This window comes from Xiphias gladius, chromosome 18, assembly GCF_016859285.1.
Source record: "Xiphias gladius isolate SHS-SW01 ecotype Sanya breed wild chromosome 18, ASM1685928v1, whole genome shotgun sequence".
In the NCBI taxonomy this organism is placed as follows: domain Eukaryota; kingdom Metazoa; phylum Chordata; class Actinopteri; order Istiophoriformes; family Xiphiidae; genus Xiphias; species Xiphias gladius.
This window is the reverse complement of record NC_053417.1, coordinates 6,220,735-6,241,712: the sequence shown is the minus strand read 5'-3', so window position 1 is coordinate 6,241,712 and position 20,978 is coordinate 6,220,735. Positions and strand designations below refer to the sequence as shown.

The window sequence follows — 20,978 nt, the reverse complement described above, 5'->3', positions numbered from 1 at the left end:
TTGTCCCAGCTGATCTACATCTAAACAAGGATCGGACGGTTTTCGCGCGAAATCTTTTTTGCCGCGAAACGAGCACGTGCGTCGATTGCACGGTTACCATTGGTCAAAAAGCTGCACTTTCCGCAAGGTGGGACTGACGCTCTCTGATTGGTGCAAAGTGTTGCCTGTCACTTTACCGAGCGCAGATTCGTCGATCCTAAGGTACATTCATGTTCCACGGAAAAATAAAACTTACTGCCATCGCTTTCATTTTGTCATCTTACTTCAAATTAACATGGGATAGATTACACTTTGTATTGCGCAAGTTGTTGCCAATTTAAACTACAGCGTGACATTGCTGTACTCAAAATTGAGCTTTGACACGTTTTATGTTTATTTGTGTTGTATGTGTGAAAATGTTCATTGGAGCAACGAAAACCTCAACTATCACGCTTTTCAGAAAAAAACAAGCAAGCTGTACTTCCAGTCGGCGTATGTTTTTATACCCTCGGCAGTGTATTGTGAACATTAATTAGGCAACTGGTGCCTCCAACTTCTTGGTTTGAGCGTTTTCAGCGTCTTCTCCCTTCAGTTGAAGGGAGGGTACCTCAACAGACGGCCCCTGCTAATCGAGTGCCTATCGCGCAGCAGGAGAGCTACAAGATGGCGCAGGCAATATTCGAAGTGCTCGAAGGTAGGAATATTTTGTTAATAACCACCCTGCTGCAACTAGAATAAAACGTGAATGTGTATTTTAAACAACGTCAATATACCGGACCCATTTCGATGTACAGAAAACTCACTATAAAACCACGCAAACGTCACATCAATCAAAACATCCCAGAGATGGGAGAGTGTCTAGGACTGTAAACAAACAGAAAGATTGATTATTGTTTAGACCTTGTGGACAGCTTATGACTGTAAGTTGTTCTTGTCTGTTGCAGTCAGGCAGTCAAATGATGGGGGCCTCCTCCTGCTATTCAGACTCAATGTTACATCTTTGCAGCAGGCCCTTTTGATGAAAACACTGTACTATTTCTATGATATAACTATAAGGATTAATACTGTGTCTGTGTTAGTCAGTAGTGAATTTACAGCGCCCTTTTACCTTGAATGTATGTTAGTCTCCTGAGGTATTAATCATCAACATTAATAGATTTTTGTACATTCTTCCACAAATGTATAAAAAGACATTTATAAGATAAGTGGAGCTGCCCTGGCTGGATATAACCCTGTATAAAGCTGCTAGTCTTCACTGCACAGAATATTTGATCTTTTCACATCTCAAGGTTTAGCAGTTAGTGCAAAGATCATTCCTCTGTTGAAGTGTCCTTCAACAAAATACAGGTTCTCTTCCATCTTCGGGGCCAGGCACTGCTCTTCCCTCCGGGCTTATTTACCTAGACGCCCCTAAAACATTTCAAAACTACATTCATATTCTCAGATTTCAGTGAAAAAAATCAACCACAGAGAGCAGACAATAGAGTGGAGCACGTGAGTTATTACACTGTTTCTCCACCCTCCTCTCCTCCTTCCTCTGAAGGGATGGACAACCAGACAGTATTGGCGGTCCAGTCTCTGCTGGATGGCCAAGGCGGAGTTCCTGACCCCAACAACCAGAATGTCTCGGGGACGCCCACCATCCAGTCTATGGGTATATACAACAAATACAGTGACATGACAGCTCAGTGATTACAAAACCAGCAGAAGAACAAAAACCCTGCAGTCAGACAAGGATCCTTTCTGTATGTAGCCATATGGTATCTGAAATGGGCTTGTAAAGGAATACGGTCTTCAGCCCAGTATCAGTTTACCACCAGAGTTTAATTTTAAGAGGATGGGACTCACCTCCTTTGAATAGGTTAAAACAGGCAATGACGTTTTCTTATTTTACTCCTGGAGAACATGTGACAAGAGGCATTAAGATATTAGTTTTATCAAATTTGACAAGACTCAGTATATTTATATATATTTATATGACGTATGGTGCGTGAAATAGCACCTCTGCTTTGTTTCCCAAAAGGATACTGTTTTATCGGCTTAAATTTGGATTTACTTACGGAAACAAATAGTTACAAGTTGGCCACGATTATGGTCATTATTGGTATGTGTTTACTCTAAAAGACCTCCCAATTAGTACTGTTCATGAGCAGCATTTACTTTTAGCCCCTCTTCCTGAAGGCACTGCAATATACAGTGTGCCTGTGGCAAGAGGAAGCAGGTCCCGGCAGGGTGCTAATCGTGTTGCCGAGTGCAAGACTGGCTCCTGGAATAGTATAAATATTCCCTCTTAGCCATTAAAATCTCAAACTACGAGAGTTCAAGTGTGAGTAGAGGCCCTTGTAAGTTATCTGGACTCAAAATTACTAGTCACACTGTTATTAATTGGCGGTTGCTGTGTTGTTCCTGCCCTTTTCTTTGATTGTGCAGTCATGAATGCTTTTGCTGCTCATGACAACTAACCGGCTTTTCCTCTATTTTTCCAAAGAAAACACTTTTGCTGCTGCTTGAAACGTAAAATGCATCCTCACATCCTGTATGCCAAAACTGGCAATACTATAGAATATGTAAATACAGTAATGTAATCAAAATTGACAGTTTTTGTGTGAAAATGCTGGAAGGTATAACTGCAGTGTACAGCGGTGTAGGTGGGTTATTCCTCCTCTCCGTCGTTTTTCCACTGCGATTGCCTCAAACCTGCATGTTTGTCCCTCCTGCAGACGACGAGGATGTGTTCCTGTGTGGGAAGTGTAAAAAACAGTTCAATTCTTTGCCAGCCTTCATGACACACAAGAGGGAGCAGTGCCAGTCTAGTGCGCCTTCCCTGTCCACAGTGTCCCTGGCCTCCACCAATGCCTACACGCCAGTCCCATCAATCAGCTCCGGACCACAGACTCTTGCAAACAGACAGGTTAGAGGACAGAGCTGTTTTTTTATGTGGGGGACCGCTACATTGTTAGATGAATTTAGTGGTGAACCTGCTAGTAAAGAAACAATTTGTTTTTAGGTTAGGTCATACATTTTAGTCACAGCAAGAGCATAAATATAAAGTGAAAGTGAAAAAGTGCAGTAACTTTAATTCTCTCTTTTGAAACCAAGACAAATGATTATGATGAATAACAGTATTTAGCGAAGTAATAAGGATTATAATTTTTTCACTCAATCCTGCATGTTTTCTCACTTGAAGTGGATTGTTTCTGGATCAAGACAGGAAATACCAACTTATATTTCACGTTTGTGCATTAATCTGCACTTATACACCAGGTATCCACCTACATCACAGTCCCTCCATCCCCTATGACACACACGCTGGTCCAAGGCAACGTGCTGGTCAGTGACGATGTCCTCATGTCGGCTATCTCAGCCTTCACCTCCATCGACCAGCCCATGGCCACCATGCAGACACCTATACAGGTAAAACAGAAGGGAGCGAGCTTACTCATTGTCCTGACCCTATAAGGCATCAGGCTTTGTTTATCATGCTTCCTATTTAAAGTCATTAAAATTAACAACAATATGAGATGATTAAGTCCAAAATCGGGACTGTAGAAAATGTCCATTCGGAGTCATTCTGAGAATAAAGTTAAAAAAAAAAGTATACAGTTTTGCTTCGCTGTTATTTAATCTATATATTTTGTATTGCAGAGTAACCTGAGCATGCACACAGCTGGTGTATCTTACCTTCAGCACCATCACCACCACCACCACCATCATCAGCATCATCATCATCAACAGCAGCAGCCTCAGTCCTCCCATCCCCTGCCCTCCAGCCAAACACCGGCCCACCCCCTGCCAGCTGGCCAGCCTGCCCAGCCTGCCCAGCAGCCACTCTCTTCTCAAGTCCCGGCGAGCCACAGCAACTCAGTGGTGCAGGTGTACAGCACACTGCCCCATATGGCTGGGGGTGGGGGTGGTGCAGAGATCCACACCCTGGGTCTGCAGCCTTTCCATCCTGTACAAGTGAGTAAAGTTTGCTGTTTGGTTACCATCTCAGTATCTCAGCATCGTTTAATTCCACGTCTTCAGGTGTTGCACAGGAAAAAAAAATGTAAAAACTTTCTGCCCATAATGGCTGAAGGAAGAATATTAAATAAAACTTCAAATGAAATGAGTTGAAAAATACTAAAGTACATCATAAAGAATGAAGTTATTTACACAGAAGACTGAAACAGAAAAGCAGCCTAAGACAAAGCACTGCGCCTGTGTGTGTCCCTCAGGTGCCCAGTCAGTGTGTGGAGAGCCAGTCATTCACTACCCCTCCTGTCTACAGCCCCGGGAAGCAGGGCACCAAAACGAAGACCTGCAGCATCACCACCAGCCTGACGGAGCTGGGCGAATTTGAGAAGGTCATCATTCCCAAACGGCCGAGGAGTAGCAAAAAGAGCCCAGATGGAGCAACAGGTCTGTGAGGAAAGAGATTAAAAGAGCAATGATCTGCTAATTCTTCAGTGTTTTGGACCAAAGCTGTTCAAAGGTGATATTTTGTGCTGTCACCTAAACTTACATTTGACCAATTTTGTTCCCAAATGACAAAACTCATCATGAAGGAAAATACCCTGAAACAGCTTTTAAATTGGAGACGCTACACATCACAATTAAAACTTTTAGAAGTAGTGTTGCCGGTGCCACAGCCTCCGCCACTAAGGATAACGTATTCATGCATACACACTGAAACTGCACATGGTGACATAATGACCATGGATTTGAAATGTATGATGATGATGGTAGGATAAATATTCATTCGCTGAATTCCACTCCCCAGCAGAGCAGCTGAAAGGAAAAGGTCCAAAGCTCAAGTGTAATTTCTGTGACAAAATCTTCTCGAAAAACTTCGATCTTCAGCAGCACATTAGGAGGTGAGTTAATGGCCAGCCCGGAAGACTCTGCCCACATAAAAATAGCCGTCTATTCAGGAGGAAGTGACTCAGTTTACTTCCAGCCAAAGATGAATGACTTATTGCCATTATTCGTTTACAGCCACACAGGGGAGAAACCCTTTCAGTGTATCGTCTGCGGCCGAGCCTTCGCCCAAAAGTCCAACGTGAAGAAACACATGCAGACACACAAGGTTGGCACAACCCACTGCGGTTTTCTTCAACTTAACGTTCTAGTAGTTAACACTCAAAAGATACCTTTAGTATAGTGTTGTGAGTTATGCGGTAATTTAAAATAGAATGAACTGTCACCGACACAGCTCTTGTCTGGGATTTTTGGTCAGTGGAATATACTGCAACATCTGGTTTGTTGTAGAACATAGTTTGAAACGTGTCAGAAAGCACTTTCATTTGAAACCATGCAGTGACTCCCCTGATTATTTCCATAACATGTCAATGCAATATAAAGCAGACAACATGTAGTAACAGCAACTGTTTTTTACCCTCAAGGTATGGCCTATGGGTGTGTCCAGCACAGTGTCAAGATTACCGGTCACAGTAAAGGTGGTGCCAGTGTCATCCAATGAGGAGGAGGGGGGTGGGGAGCAGCAGCAGCAGCAGCAGCAGCAGCAGCAGCAGCAGCAGCAGCAGCAGCAGCAGGTTGAACAGGAGGAGGAAGGGCCTCAGCAGCAGACCAGTCAAACACAAGCAGAGCAAGAGGCAGCACAAACAGGTAATATCCGTCAACACCATGTAAATTACAATAGGGGACATTCTGGCTACAACAAGTTTCAAAGCTCTGAACATAATCTCAGCAGTTGTCAAGGCTCTGCAGCTTTTCGGCATCACACCGGTCACACGGCTGCCTTTTGATGGAAGATGACGAGTAAGAAGGGGCCCTAAACATACAGTTTCACAATTTCATGGAAAAAAAAGCAAAACACCAAAAAAATGGTTTTGAAGTGATATCAGGCAGATACTGATGATCTGATTTTACAAAGCGAAGCGGATAGTAGATATAGTCTTTTGAACTATTTTGACTATGAAATCTTTTATTAGAACAGCTTTAATTAGAAATCAGAAAAATAGAACAGTTACAGCACAGCTATGCTCCTGATAAAGAATCAGTTCCTGTCCACAAAAGGCAATGAAAAATTCATACTAAACAGACCACTGCTCTGTCCCCCAAATATGCTTTGAGAAATCACTGGCATGGTTTACATGCCTAGAGTGACCTTTTGCTCAGAGTGTAGGTTACGGCCCTACGCGTGACTGAATTTTCTAGTTGTAACTAATAAATCAGTTACCATTATATTGCTGTGTGTTCATGGTTCCCTGTCACATGTGCAACAGCCTGCCAACAAAACAGTATTGATGGTTTCACTCATGGCCACACATTCATATTTTTATTGAGTTTGAGGTTAGTACTAATTCAGGACAAAAGAAATGCCAATCCCAATTGTAAAAGTAATAATAGTTACTGATCCAGCAACAGATTTTAAGGCTCCAGCCCTTACAATAAATACAATGCTTGATTACAGAAGCTTCAGGAGATTTGGAGGAGAGTGCGCCCGAGGCTCGGGCTGATCCGGAAGGCAGCCAAGGGGAAGCCGTGCAGAACGGGCATCCTCGGGCACAGATGCAGGTGCCGCCTAACCAGAGCCAACAGTGCCAAGCTCAGACCAAACAGATCGTTGTGATAGACAGCTCCTACCAGTGCCAGTTCTGCGCCAGCAAGTTCAAGACCTACTTCCAGCTCAAGTCCCACCTGACCCAGCACAAAGGGGAGCAGGTGAGTACATGTGGGGTGTGCGTGCATGGGTGGCAGGGTTGCTCAGAAGGTGTATAGACTGCCCTTTTTATGAGAGTCATGTGTGTTTATGTTTCCTTTGTTGGACACTTACAATAAAATGGTAAATGATTTTCCAAGGCCACCAGAGTTGCTTTTCAGGTGAAGTGTAAATTCATCTGAATGGGCATCTGATAACTTCAGAATAAGATACTGAACTGCAGCCTTTTTATTACAAGAAGTTGCCAGCTTCAGATTATCTTTCACCCAACATCCATGTTTTCATACTTTTAAATCCGTGGCTTTGATTTTCTGACAAAGGACACGTAAAAGGCGGAGAACACCACTGAAAAACACAAGGTAGTGTATGCATTAGAAAATGGTGGGCAGTAAGGTAAATTATGCGTGTTTTTTTTAACTGGGAGTAGAGTCAATGGGATCAAACATCCAAGAAAACTGGATCAGTGAATTGGACTACATCTCTGCTTCCCTGCAGGTTTATAAGTGTGTGTTGAAGTCCTGCTCCCAGACCTACCAGAAGCTGGATCAGTTTTTGGAGCATATCAGGACGCACCAGGAGCAGCTGACCTACCGCTGCCACCTCTGCAGCAAGGTGTTCCCCTCGCTGTTCGAACTGGGAGTCCACCAGTACTCCCACTGCTTCTGCCCACAGCAGAGCACTCGCAAGGAAACCACCGTCTACAGGTCAGCTACAGGCCAACCGCTCATCCTTGTCTATGGATTACATATTAATTATAGCAGAACACAGGGAAAATATGTTAACTCCCGTTTGAGTAACATTTGCTAAAAACTAGGTCCCAGCTGTTTTAGCCTCATTTTTTTTAAATTAACTACATTTTTAGCGGCTTATAAAGATTTATATATTCAGTAAGAATGTATGTCACAGATAGGGTGGGGAAGGTGGAAAATACAGAGAGACAGACTAACACACTGTTAGTTTTTGTCTTTTGGTTCTTAGCATTTGTGAAAAGTAAAAATATAAGTAACACCAACCTCATCCTTAGAAGATTCTGTCACCAGGGAAAGTCAAAATAAATGCAGTATCTGTAGTGTCTGTGAATTAAGCTGAGCACGATGGTCATATGTTTTCTTCTGCTTCTCTGCTGTTCATACCAGCTATAGAAACAAATGTCCAAAATCGGACCCTCCTCCCTCCAGGCTGCACTTTTTCCTCAGCTCATTTTATGTTCTTACTTGTCTGGCGTGTTACTGTGGTCAGCCGGTAAAGTACATCACTCTTACTCCTTTGTTTGTTTCGCCTCAGGTGTGTGAAGTGTCAAAGCAGATATTCTACCCAGGAGGCCCTAGAACAACACCTACTGACTGCCTCACACAACTTTCCCTGTCCACACTGTCAAAAGGTACATTATATGCTCATGGGAACAAACGCAAACTATACACCTTTGAAATCTGTAAGGGTATCCTCACGTAAAGAGCCAGCATGGCCAGCTATGACTGTGGTGGTATTTGGACTGTAAGAGTTCTAGTAGTCACGTGTAGTTCACCAGTTCAGGTTTGAGATGTTTAGGTGTTTCTCGTTTTTCCGCGTCACAGTTTAAGACCTCGGTGCAATGTCTGTTCTGATCTCTGTCTGGCCATCAGGTTTTCCCGTGTGAAAGGTACTTCAGACGCCACCTCCCCACTCATGGGACCGGAGGGAGGTTCAAGTGTCAGATCTGTAAGAAGGCCTTCAAGACAGAGCACTACCTCAAACTCCACACACGCATTCATTCAGGTCTGAAAGACTTTCATAAAACATCATTTTGCAGGAAAACTTTTAGCCAAGCCATTTGACAACTGTGCATTTTCTTAGTTCCGTCAGGGGCAGATGTGTGAATATTTCTGCTGTCTAGGGATGGGAATCGAGAACCGGCTCCAGCTGAGATTCAGTCGAGGTTCCAAATTGTCCGGCTCACTGGAATTGTATGCCTCTGAGCCTATCGTTCCTTTTGTCGATGCCGGCATGTTTTTTTCTACCAGCCACTTCCAGGGCGTGGGAGTGAATTGCAACTACACCAACGGCCAACGGTGTTTATAAATTGCAGCTCACAAGAGATAACCACGTCATGTGGGAACATGTGTTAGTATGCCCATGCACGAAATGAAACTCACGCTTTACAGCAGAAACCTCCGTGGAGACCAGTCCAGACAATATATGGGTGTGATGGCACTCGTCACAGATGAATATCATTTTAAAACAAGACAATGACTATTTAGTCACGCAGTCAAGATTTAGTTACAACTCTAAACTAATGCAAGATGGAAAGGGATGGATTGACATTGACGATTAAAAAATTGAATTTAAAATGTTGATTACCTGGGCATAATGGACAGTATGGATGCACGCATAGTAGAAATAGTATTTCATATTTGAAAATGTGGAAAAGGAAATCTGTGGAAGCCACTATGAATGGGCCTGATGCAGCTGATAAAATTAATAATAAAACTGCAATCATAGCCTATAGACTTGTGTTTTAGTTGTATAGCCAAACTAATTGTATAATATTGTGAGGACTGGACTAATTACCAGGCACCAGAGCCAAAGCTCAGCATCATATTTTATTATTTTCTACACTTTACATATTTTTTTTTACAATTTCTTATTTACAGTATGTTAATATTAATATCTCCTTATTTTAACATTCTATAGAAAACATTCTATTCTATATATATTATTTGTTTATATCTCATTCTGTTCTGGTAGGTCTACTTATTCTTAGACTGACAGACGAAGCAAACTGTTTAAAAGGAGGGAGGATCGTAGTGGGAGCACTGGGGTGTCAGGTGTGACTGCTGGGCAAAAACCTGTGTAGGCCTACTTTTTTTTTCTACACAGAAAATTGATCAGGATTCGATAAAGAATCGGACAGATAAGCAGAAACAATAATGGCATTGGTATCAATAAAATCTTATCAATTCCCATCCCTACTGCTGTCACATTGCACTGTGGACTTCTTGTTAAAGTAAGGAAGTGATTCATAATACCATAATACTGCCTGAGTAAATCCCAGGTCTACTGATTAATGGTGATTAATGTAAAGCTGATGTTGAAGAATCTCAAACGTCAGCATTCGAATGCTTTGGTAAACTATGCGGTTGCCAAGACTTTGCCGGAGCAAACACTTGAGCTATGTTCCCCACCGTTTGAATGTCATGGGGTCGAACTGACTAATCTGTATAACGCATTAATGGAAGTAAAGCTCTGAGTTTGACGCTGACTCCATTTTCCAGGTGAGAAGCCATACAAATGCTCCCTCTGTGAGGCCACGTTCAATAGGAAGGACAAAGTCAAGCGACACATGCTCATCCACGAACCTTTCAAGAAATACAAGTGTCCCTTCAGGTGAGGCTCTTCAGTGGAAAAGCCCTATTAGCTGAAATCACTGAAATAGTTACTGTTATTTAACTCATTCTTCCCTCCTTCCCTATTCGATGAACTCTTTTCAACATTCAAGCCTTTTCAACTCTTCCTACATCTATCATTTTTTTCCTTTTCCTTCCCACCTGTGCTTCTATATCCCCTTTATTTTGTTCTAATTTTTTCTTTTGATTCTTTCCGACCGTCTTACTTTCCGTAGGGGTTTTTTCATTTTCATTTTGTGATGAATTTTGTGTTTTTCTCACCAGGACACATGTAGGCTGCACCAAAGAATTCAACAGACCAGACAAACTCAAGGCCCACATTCTGTCACATTCTGGTGAGGGAATAATGCCGATGATCATTTTTATACACTTTTCGAACAAAGGTGATGGAATATTGTTGGAGATGATAAGTCATAGCATTAATGAAACTTCCTTTCATTTATTTCTTAAATGGCCAGTCTCTTAGCAGAATAGTTAAAAAACTCAACAGATTCAAATGAAAATAAGTGAACAGCTCGCCCAGATCAGATAGTAGCGGTGACCCATATGTGGAACGATGGCTGTTGAATGAATGGCCGATTTCTAGACATACAGTACCCGAGACCTAACTGCAGATCCTAAGGGCATGTTTGTAGGACCAAGATATTACGTTAGCTGATAGGAATAACGTCTCTAAGTGTGATAGCCAGTTCTGACCTCCAGAGCAGCTCGAAATCTAAGAATTGTTTGTGTTGTCAGTCTGCAGTTACATACAGCACATGTTTTCATAAGGTATGAACTGAAACTGAGTAAATCCTCTATCTGTATCAAAGACGACAAATGGAATTATTACAGGGATTCTTATAAACTCCTGTCCTCCTCCAGGTATCAAACCCTACAAGTGTCTGTTTTGTCAGAAGGCATTCAGCCGCAGGGCTCACATGCTCGAGCATCAGCAGTCCCACACAGATAACTACCGCTTCAGATGCTCCGACTGCAACAAGGGATTCACCAGACAGAGCTATTATAGAGATCACAAATGTCCTGCAGCAGGGAACGGGACAGGAACCGAAGGAGGGGCTGGAGAGGCGGACGGAGACGAGGTTGGAGGAGTGCCGATGGTAGAGGAGAAGGACGGAAAGGATGGCGGGAGAAGTAGGTTCATGAGAGAAGCAAAAGGGCCAGAGACGGGGGGAGATGACGGGGAGGAGGACGAAAGCTCAAAGAGCAGCCACGAGCAGGTGGAAAGACATGGGGAGGAGGAGGAGGAGGAGGAGGAGGGAGAGCAGAGGAGGACTGACGAGGGTTGTCGGGCTGCAATGTCTATCAGCACCTATGAGGGGCAGACAGGAAGAGAAGAGGAGGAGGAGGATGATGGGGTGGAACATGGCGACGAAACACTGGAGCAGATTCAGAGCAATGACCCAAACTGTTTGCAGCAACCATGTTTATAGTTTTAAGCATCATATTTGTAGGAACATTTCCTGGACATGGACCAACTAACAAAGTCAGTTATCAATTATTTAAAATAAAAACAATCTTGGAAATGATTTATTTGTTTTAAATTAAAACGCTGTTTAAATTATTTGCACATATTTTACTCCCTTTACTGTAAATAAATAAAATGATTATGGGATAATTTACCTGGTAGATTTATATCCCCAAGAAAACTAAGGGACCATTTCCATGTTCATTTGTACAAATTCTTGTTGTTTTTTTTTTTTTGGTGTAAATTTAAAGGACCACTGTGTAGGATTTAGGGGGATCTGTTGGAATGGAATATAATATTCATAATTATGTTTTCATTAGTGTATGATCACCTGAAACTAAGAATCGTGTTTTCGGTAGCTTATAATTATCCCTTCATATCTACATAGGAAGCGGGTCCTCTTCCACGGAGCCCGCCAAGTTTCACTGCCATGTTTCTACAGTAGCCCAGAGCGGACAAACCGAACACTGGTTCTAGAGAGGGCCATTTGCATTTTTACATTACCTGAAGGCCACCGTAGGTTCTCCTGCACGCTTGGAAAAGGAGGGCTGAGGGGAGGGGTGTTCAGTTGGTTGCAATCTGCGACCTCACCACTAGATGCCACTAAATCCCACACACTGGTCCTTTAAACCACAGCGGCCAAAAGCAATGGCAACATTTTCTCTAATTTTATGTAGCAAAAAGTAAAATATTATAAGTTTACTTGTGTCTCAAAGAACATTTGTGTCCATATACATGTCCTTGCAAATTGAGTAAAATTCCACCCTCTGACAATCCTTTACTGTTATGTATGATCAGTTGACAATCAGCTTCTGCTCAAGTGTTTTATCACGGTAGGTGATGTCCTAGATATCTGCGACTACCTAGTGGGAACGCCCAAATGCTCCAATTCAAATAATTTGTAGAGCCTCATTATAGTATTACACATTTATATCAAAAATGTGTATGGCTATAATGAGGTTTGATATTGCACACATGCATAATAGGTTAGACAAACTATTTTTCATCCAACAAAAGAAAAACTCCTACAGAAGTGAAGCTCTCAACAGCGTAGAGGTTCTGTGTGAGTCAAGTGTATAGCATCAACTGTGTGAATGATAATAAAAGTAAACAACATGGTTACTGTTTATGTAAGGGACGATGAGGTTTACATAACACAGTACTCTCTAGACAACATTCTGTAGAAACTGAAGATTCCCTGAGGAAAAACTTAAGTAGATGCATAAAAAAGTGTATTTATTTGTAAAAAAAAAAAATCTTGCGTGAAAAAGTGCACAGAACAGGCAAAATAGTGGAATAGAGGAAGGGTCCCTCTACCAGGACAGACTGACGCGCAGTAGATGTAGTAGTTAGCATTACTCTGTGGAGAAACAATGATTGTTAAGTAAATTAAGTACAAAACTTGTACTGATTAATTGAATATTTATGGTAACTAGACGTGCAAGCAGGTAGACTAGGTGTTAAAGAGACTTTGGGAAAATGCAAATGTGTTCTGTAAAGAAAAGCCAGAGGAATCCCCAAGAGCTGGCAGGGCCTTGGCTACAAAACCCCCCTGTGTACCACAGAAACCTAGAAAGAGGACAAACTACACATATACACAAGAGGCAAAATTCGATGATACCATTCACACAGAGGGGGGAGGGAGAAGCGGTGAGGATGAAGCAGCTGCAGACAACGGCACAATGCTGAAGCAGTGAGGAACAAAGATTTGCTAACAACTGGCTGCGCGTCCAGGTGGATGAACGCCCAGATCAGAGACGTGTGGGTGGACTGCCGGCAGGAGTCACAAAGCCTGGGACACAAAATGGGGGCGGGGGGTAAAGAGAGAGACGTCCCAAGGCAGCAGATGGTCGGATGAAGAGGAGCCTCTGTTCTTAGAAAGAGAGAGCAAAGGGAACAAAGAGAGGCACAGAGTCTGGGCACGGCAGCTGTAGGCAGCTTAGAGGCTCAACAGTTGCAGTGGACTGCAGTGGCAAACCGGAGTATAACATTTCTCCATAGGATAATGCATTTCTGTGTGTTGAAGCACATGCTACATGCCTCATGTATGTTATATTCCATTGCATGGTGCAGATTTTTAAAACTTATTTTTGAGGATTTTTTGCATTTTGAAACGTCAGTTTTTAAAAAAAAATTTTGGTTATAAAGAATTATTGGAATATCTCACATTTTAATAATGTCACATTTTTAATATTTTTCTTTGCATTTTGACTTTTTTTTGGGTGTTTTGCAGTTGTTAAGAGCTGTTGCACTCTTTCATCTGGGAAGTTTTTTATATTCTTATATTTGACCTCGTTTCGTTGTTTGGTACAAATATGGTTTTCAGTGGCATTATTATATTTCATGTTTTTTTACTTAAGTCTTTGAATAGGTTGACTTTTTCAGGTTATCGCAGTTTTGGGTTTTAGCACCTTTCAATACATCATTCGCATTTTTGTTTCTGATATTTTTTTAGTTTTAGACATGTTTTGTGGTTGTTAAGAGTTTGGGTTTTTAAAAAAATATTTTTACATTTGAGTATCTTCATGGCATGGTATGTTTTTCAATTGCATCGTTGCATTTCATTCTTCCATTCAGACTTTTCCATAGTTGAAGTTCGCGCATTTTTCAAGACCTGTTTAGTTTTTTCATGCGATGATGCAGTTTGGGATTTTTTTTTCTTTTTTGAATTTATATTTTGAAGTTTTTTTTAGGTTTTTCTGCGGGTAGAAAGCATTGTTGTAATCTTTCACCTGTCAAGGTCTTATATTTTTTAGATGGCTTGGTACAGATGTGGTTTTAAGTTCTGTTGTTAGATTTCATTTTTTTATTCATGTTGAAGTTTTTTATATGTTAACAAATTTTTGGCTTTTAGCACCTTTCAATTTATGTTTCAGGTTTTTGTTGCTGTTTTTAAGTTAAAACTAAAACAAATCTGAATGCCAAAGTGTCCCTTAACACCTGACTGAACTGGTGGGACTGGTAAAATACATCATACTCATATTAATAGAGAATGAAACACACTAATACAAAATATCTGACACTGATTTTGTTCATCCAAGGCACAAACGCACACATTTTTGATTTCATTTATTAAGGTGACAATTTCTATATTACACATCTTTCATGTACATCAGAAATTAAACAGGGAAAAGAAAATATAGTGTTACCATAAACCTCTTATTAAAACCATTCTTTTACAAAAGAAAATTTGTTATTGACACCATTTACAACTTGTTTTCATATACAGGAGAGTGACAGTGGTTTAGTTGTTCATGGAGGATTCTGGAGAACGATCAAACAAAAAGAGTGGTGAATTGTTATATTTACATAACATATTATATTAACTACTATGTACCCGGGATTTTATTGTGTGATTGACTCTGAACAAGATTAAAAGGACACTCCGCATTAGTGGTAACAATCTGAGGCAAAAATGTAAGTAGGCAACTTTTCCAATCAACTATTCATCATGTTACATTCGTTATATTACACTGACTTTGTCTCAGTATTTTTTTTATTCCAGCTGACGACACACTTAGCCACGAAACTGGCCATGTGTCATCAGCTCAAGTCTCATAGCTTGGTGCAGTTTCTTCATAAGAACTTCAAAACTTCAAACTTTGCTTGGTCGGTCTACTTCTCCACAGCAGGGTCAAGAAGTACTAACCAGAGCCAGAGTCCAGAGAATTAATTTGACCATACAGCCGATCATCAAAGGTCGATCATCTCTGCCGGCATCGAGTTGCTAAAAAGGATACCTGATGCCCGAGGGTGGAAATAAGGCTACCTGAAGGCCCTTGACAAAACACCAGGGGCCACCTCACCACACGTGGAAAAAAAAAGAGCCTAGAGTTACTAAGCGAGACCGGAGGCCCCGCATGCTGCGAGAAAAAGGGGAGGGAAATTTTTAAAAAGTGCTGTGCTTTGTCAGACCAACAACACCTGAATCCAATGTTCCTCAGTAGCCAAGCCTCCGCTTTTGGTGTGTTTAATAAATAATTCAAAGGGACACTCCAAAATGGGCAACCACACTACCTGGTGTTTTATTTCATATAGATAAATGAGATGAATCATCTGTTACTGCTGTTCAGGTGCTGTGCAACTTCAGCCGGACCAAACCGAACCAAACGTATATTTGCAGTTACAAAGACTGTTTATGTACACACTCAGGGTTGGATTCCGCAATATAGCATTCGGAGGTCTTCTTCGTGCACTCACACATCTGTAATCAGTGAACAGAAATCTGCCAAAATCGGCTATTCTTGGGATCCATAATCAACATTATCAACATAATCTTTGACTAAAATCATATCTTTAACACATCTTCAAAAATGAAAGCATAAACCACATGAACTATTTCACGTGTCAGAAATGAATTTTGAACCAGTATCTTGCAAATAACAAGAGGAATTCTGACTGTTACGAAGCGAAAATACACAGAGGTAAAATGTTCCTTCAAGTCTAAAACGGAAGAAAAAAAGACTTAAATACCCCACTGCAGCTTTTCGATTGGGCTGTTTGAATTCATAAAACAAATCATTTTTCCTATTCATTTTGTGGTTTGCTATGGGGCAGGAAAAGATTTAAATAGGGTAACAGCTCTATCACTAACTTTCATATGCTACATACGTATGAAGATCTACACCAAGTTCTCTTTCAGAATTTTCCAAATTGAATTTGTTGTTTTTTCACTTGTGTTTTTGAGGTTTCAATGTTCTGACACATCAAGTCAAGTACATCTTGAGTACTGAATACACACACTATCTTAAAATACGTTCCTCCTCCTCCTCCTCCTCAGATTCCGTCAGGATCTCGCTTTCAACAAGACCGCCCCACAAATTAACAGAGGGAAGGTGTAACGTGTCTGAAGCTGATATTAAAATGATTAATCTATAAGATTCTCCCAGAATAGTCTAATCTAAGACGTCCCATCCAGTACACTACAGTACTGGCCCTATAAAACTAGGGTCAGTTTAGCAAGCTCTGCTTTAGTCTTCCACATTTTCCACCACTTTAAATAATGGAGGTTACAACACTTTTCACAATCATTAAGTCATTCACAGATCAAATACTATAGAACCCGGAACACAAAGCTGTTTCCCTCTTGACACTTTGATTAGACATGTCTACCAAATCTTTGAAGCACTGTCTGTAATTTAACTGTTAATCGGGAGCACTCCTTTTTATAAATTCACAAAGTCAAAGCTATTATCTTATTAAATCACATTACTAGTCAAAAAGGTCTAATTTAGTCACGAGAGATGCAGAAAGAAAGATTTAAGGGGACGATGGGAAATGACAATGACGGGGATGATGCTCAAAGTGGGCCAAACTCTTCCTAACACAAAAAAAATTACAACAACAAAGTTTGCTTTTTGGTGAAACATAATCCATTTTTAAAATTAAGCGCACCCCCACAATCTTGCCTTAAAATTTAACGCTTTGTCATTTAGCTGATGCTTTAGTGCAGAGCAACTTGAAAAGAAGAAATCCGGTTGAGGTCTTTAGTTAAGACAGTTCAACTTTCTGGTTATGAGATTTTGACTGTAGCCCCGAGACCACCCTGATGCATGCCATTACATGATCACACGTGGGGAAGATAAACTACTGCAGTCCCATTAAACGGATGCCATTGAGGGTGAGTTTTTCGGGATCCCATGCATAATTTGGTGAACATTCTGAGAGACAAGTTCAGCTTCTGTGTTTTGGTTGAAAAGAATACAAAATTTCACACAGCAAATCAGGCATTGAGAGGCCTGCTGCGAGCACGGTGTGCGCCGGTAGACGCCGGGTCCCAAATCCCTGCTCCTTTGCAACAACATGCAGTCTCACACATGCACCCATAGAAGTACCATACAGGTGCTCGAATGCTTAAGCACAAACACACAAAACACCCCCCTACTCTGAAGAGGCTCCCTGATTTGAACACTGGTGGTCTTTATTCCTTCAGACTCCTGCACCCACTATTAAACTTCTCCGGGTTTCTTTCACTCCTGTCCAAAGCCTTCTGTCTCCTCGATGGCAAACATCAGCTTCTCCTTTAGTTGCTCGTAGCTCTTGTAGGGCGGCAAGTCCAGTCTGTTAAAACTGGGAAAGGAACATAAAAATACATTTCAGCTTGTCATTGGACTTCTTCTCCTTTGGTGTCTGTTCAAGGTAAGACCTCTCTTACAAACACCCGAATATGAGCATCAATGGACTCTGTTTTGACCCACGAATAACTACTTTCTCCTTACACCTAGAAATCTTTGTGCTTTGAGATCTGTCCATGTAACTGGTTGGGATTAAGTCCTGACTTCCAACAGCTAGCCAAAACACACACACACACACACACACACAAATTAGGAAACACTTCCTAAAATAAACTGCTACTACCAGGCTGGGCCAGACCAAGCAACAATGTCAACTACTGTGGATTCTACAGTAGTTATCATGGACTCACCACGTGTGACTTCTGGGAAGCCAGTTTTCTTTTCCCACCTTCTCAATACAGAACTTTTGAGGACCATTGCTTCCTGTAAAGTGGAGCACAGGTCAGTAGGAGCTTGAAAGATCATGGTTAATTTAAAACACCAGTATGACACTTCCAAGATTTAGGGACCAACACTGATACCACCTAGCTTTACAATCTCAGTAAGAAAGTGCTGTTCCGTTCCGGCACCTTTCGATTAATGAGCAAATCAATCTGATTATTACCCATGAGGTCAGCGAAGCCTCCTACAGGCAGGCGGCAGGTACCGGTGACAAACTGTAGCAGCCTCATCCTCTTCTCATTGTCCATCTCCTTTATGAACTGCAGGGAAAAGCGGTTCAAGCTTTTTAAAACACCTAAATGTCACCAGGTTACAGATTCTACACCTCATTATATCAATCATGAGTAAGATAGACAGCATCAATCTAACTAAAGAACTATGAGTGGGGAAAGATGTGTTTAAGGAATGTTTTTTTTTTTTACTCTAACCAATAATGTAAACACATTTTTAACTAATACACAAAAAAATTGATTAAAATAAAAAAAAAAAAAAAAAAAAAAAATGTAATAAAGTCAAGTGTGCACACAAATACACCAAAGCCTACTTTTAGCATGCACTCCCTTAGATTTGTAAGAGGAAACCTGAGCTTCTCTATTTGGAGGTGCTTCATCACAATTCTAAATCCCAATTCAAATGCCTACTCGGGTCACTTCTTGGGCATAATGTTTGGTACAAAGTCACAAATCAGTACAACCACCTACTTGCTGACTGGCTTACTTTTTAAATTGGAACAATATCAGAACATCATTCCACTCAAAAATGAGAAAGAAACCTATTTAAATACAGGAACTGGTAATCATTAAAAGAAAACATTAACATAATATAATATAATTAAGGCTCACAACATAGTATATTAAACTTGTCAAATTGGCATATCTTCAACAAAGTCATTAGACTACAGGATCTATTTTAAGTGGAAAAAAATTGAACTTAAACAGGTCACTACTTCTGCTGCACACTGACCTGCCAGAACCAGACGATCTGTTTGCTGCTGCGAGCATAGTGTCTGTAGATGGTGTTTCTTTGCCAGTCTGAAAGGTCAATCTCCTGCATACCACACAGCATTACCTGTAACAGGACACTAGTTATTTTTAATGTTTTATTTTCCTCTAGGGAAGCTGTTAAAGTACAGTATGGGTAATTCAGATGTCAGACAGGTCTCTTTAGTGCACAGCACATCATGTATCTTGTGTGTGATAGAGTTTTTCGGTTCATCCCCACCTCCAGCTCTTTGGCATCAAAGTACTGCAGGTACTGCTGAGGGAGGACCTCGTTGAAGCCGTCAAAGAAAGCCTGCGTCTGCTCTTCCACTCCCCTGGACAGCCTCCACTCTGCTACCAGCCTGTGGGGGGAGACAAAGGCAACCACACACGCCACGCGAACCATTACACTCCACCTCATACAACTCAAAAACCACCAGAAGTAATCTAATACTTAGTTTCTCCGTGTGCTTCATTTTCAGGAAAACTAAATTCTAACCAGAGTAGCCTGGAAGCAACCTGACATAGAACATCCTGTGTGATCTGTAATGTATTGAAACTAACTCTGAAAAAAATCATATCTAATAAAACCCACCTAATGTACTCTTCCTTGTTCTCCTCAGTGACTTGGATGTCTCCTCCCCCTGGTTTCAGCTCATGGGTGCTGATTTCCCCCAGGATCTCTTTGTCAACAGAGAAGAACATCTCCAGGCCGCACTCCTCGATGTTGTTATCCCTAAAGAGCGGCACAGACAATTACACCACTACTCCCTTCCCTTCGCTGTGGCTCCAGTATAACTGGACAGAATAACTGGAGCCACAGCGTACATCCTGTACGCAAAAAAATAAAAGTTTGACAGTTTGACATGGCAGACATACAACGTGTCAATAAAATTCAAATGAGCTGCAAAAATTTGACAAGTTGTGACACAGGAGCAACACACTCTGAGGATCTCAATATTGTGTTTTTCATGGTGAACTACAAGTTACTATTAGGAGATTTGCAATAGCAGAGATGGGAACTCAAGTCTTCAATTATACTTAAACTACACTTGCATCTCATCTGACTTCAGATTGAACCGGGAGACTGACACAGACGAGCCTTACACATTTCAATGGACTAACGTCATCACTGACTGCTCTCATCCACCCTTCCGTTTATCCCAGCTGCTGCCAAAGGGGGGCGCTGCAGCTTCTCAGGGGTTTCCCCTGAAAATTGGTTAGCAGATATGCTAAGTTCTAATAGCACCACCTACCTATATTAATGTGTTATTATTAGAGGGCAAAAGGTGCATCTGTTTTTCAGCCGGTAGTTTCAGATTTATATTTAAGTCCCTGTATTCTGGATGGGTGATACATGGTGGATGTTCTCATTGATTAAACTAAAGCAAATATACAACGTGAATCAAATGGATCCTGACGTGTCTCATCTTGTGATCAACTTATTTACTAGATGATGGTCTCAACAGTTGCCTCACTAATTAACCGTACGGCCTTTGCCGTGTGGTAAAGTGTCGCAGCTCGTTTTTCCTTAAAATCCAATGTTATAGTTCAATAAACTAAGACTTCTCAGTCATAATTTCGACTGACGTTAGCAGAAGGCAGCCTTTCTTTCAGGTAAGGTGACCCCCCCCTCTGCTTCTGAAATTCCTTCCTTGTCATCTGCAATTAACCAGCAGTCAAGTTTCTACAAGTAGCACTATTGTTGTAAAGTCTGAACCATTCTGCAGACGTGAGACTTGACTTGAATTTTGTGACACATGAACTTCTCTGTGCTACAGTGAGACATCAGGAAATCACATTACACACACACACACACACACACACACTAGCAATGCACATTTAAAAGCACATTTAAAAACTAGTCAGGGGTGTCAGGTCTGATACTTATTGAATTTTACTTAAACTTTCAAACCATGAATGAAATACAAGACCATTTTGGAAACAGATTTAGAAGGGAGGTACACAACAACTTAAAGACATGTATAA

The 20,978-nt window shown here is 41.2% G+C and overlaps 2 protein-coding genes across 3 annotated transcripts in view; one reads left to right on the top strand and one right to left on the bottom strand.

The window, feature by feature from the left end:
• Window positions 1-43: 43 nt before the first annotated feature.
• znf341 (zinc finger protein 341) lies at window positions 44-12,699 on the top strand. Of its 2 annotated transcripts, XM_040151655.1 has the most exons (17): window positions 44-127; window positions 572-673; window positions 1,523-1,633; window positions 2,700-2,890; window positions 3,244-3,393; window positions 3,625-3,939; window positions 4,197-4,380; window positions 4,742-4,835; window positions 4,957-5,047; window positions 5,364-5,586; window positions 6,395-6,645; window positions 7,139-7,347; window positions 7,928-8,024; window positions 8,266-8,398; window positions 9,895-10,006; window positions 10,291-10,361; window positions 10,891-12,699. In XM_040151655.1, exons 2-17 carry the CDS (start codon window positions 643-645, stop codon window positions 11,457-11,459), a joined length of 2,832 nt encoding a protein of 943 aa, XP_040007589.1. In that variant the 5' UTR covers window positions 44-127; window positions 572-642; the 3' UTR covers window positions 11,460-12,699. The 2 variants fall into 2 exon arrangements, with proteins under 2 accessions (XP_040007589.1, XP_040007590.1); XM_040151656.1 differs by lacking the exon at window positions 44-127 and having other exon boundaries at window positions 195-673; window positions 4,745-4,835.
• Window positions 12,700-14,554: 1,855 nt separating this feature from the next.
• itchb (itchy E3 ubiquitin protein ligase b) overlaps window positions 14,555-20,978 on the bottom strand; it is a 29,216-nt gene continuing 22,792 nt past the window's right edge. Inside the window, exons 17-22 of the mRNA XM_040153943.1 lie at window positions 19,585-19,725; window positions 19,231-19,351; window positions 18,973-19,077; window positions 18,173-18,269; window positions 17,919-17,991; window positions 14,555-17,563 (exon numbers count right to left, since the gene is read on the bottom strand). Coding sequence (XP_040009877.1) covers window positions 17,464-17,563; window positions 17,919-17,991; window positions 18,173-18,269; window positions 18,973-19,077; window positions 19,231-19,351; window positions 19,585-19,725 — 637 coding nt within the window. The 3' untranslated portion in view covers window positions 14,555-17,463. The remainder of the gene's footprint in view (window positions 17,564-17,918; window positions 17,992-18,172; window positions 18,270-18,972; window positions 19,078-19,230; window positions 19,352-19,584; window positions 19,726-20,978) is intronic.

Bases quoted from the DNA above. Each gene is read 5' to 3' on its own strand.
- znf341 (XM_040151655.1), top strand. From the start codon at position 643: ATGGCGCAGGCAATATTCGAAGTGCTCGAAG. The intron at 5,587-6,394 runs GTAATATCCGTC...GCTTGATTACAG, and splicing joins GCAAGAGGCAGCACAAACAG to AAGCTTCAGGAGATTTGGAG. The intron at 10,362-10,890 runs GTGAGGGAATAA...GTCCTCCTCCAG, and splicing joins CCACATTCTGTCACATTCTG to GTATCAAACCCTACAAGTGT.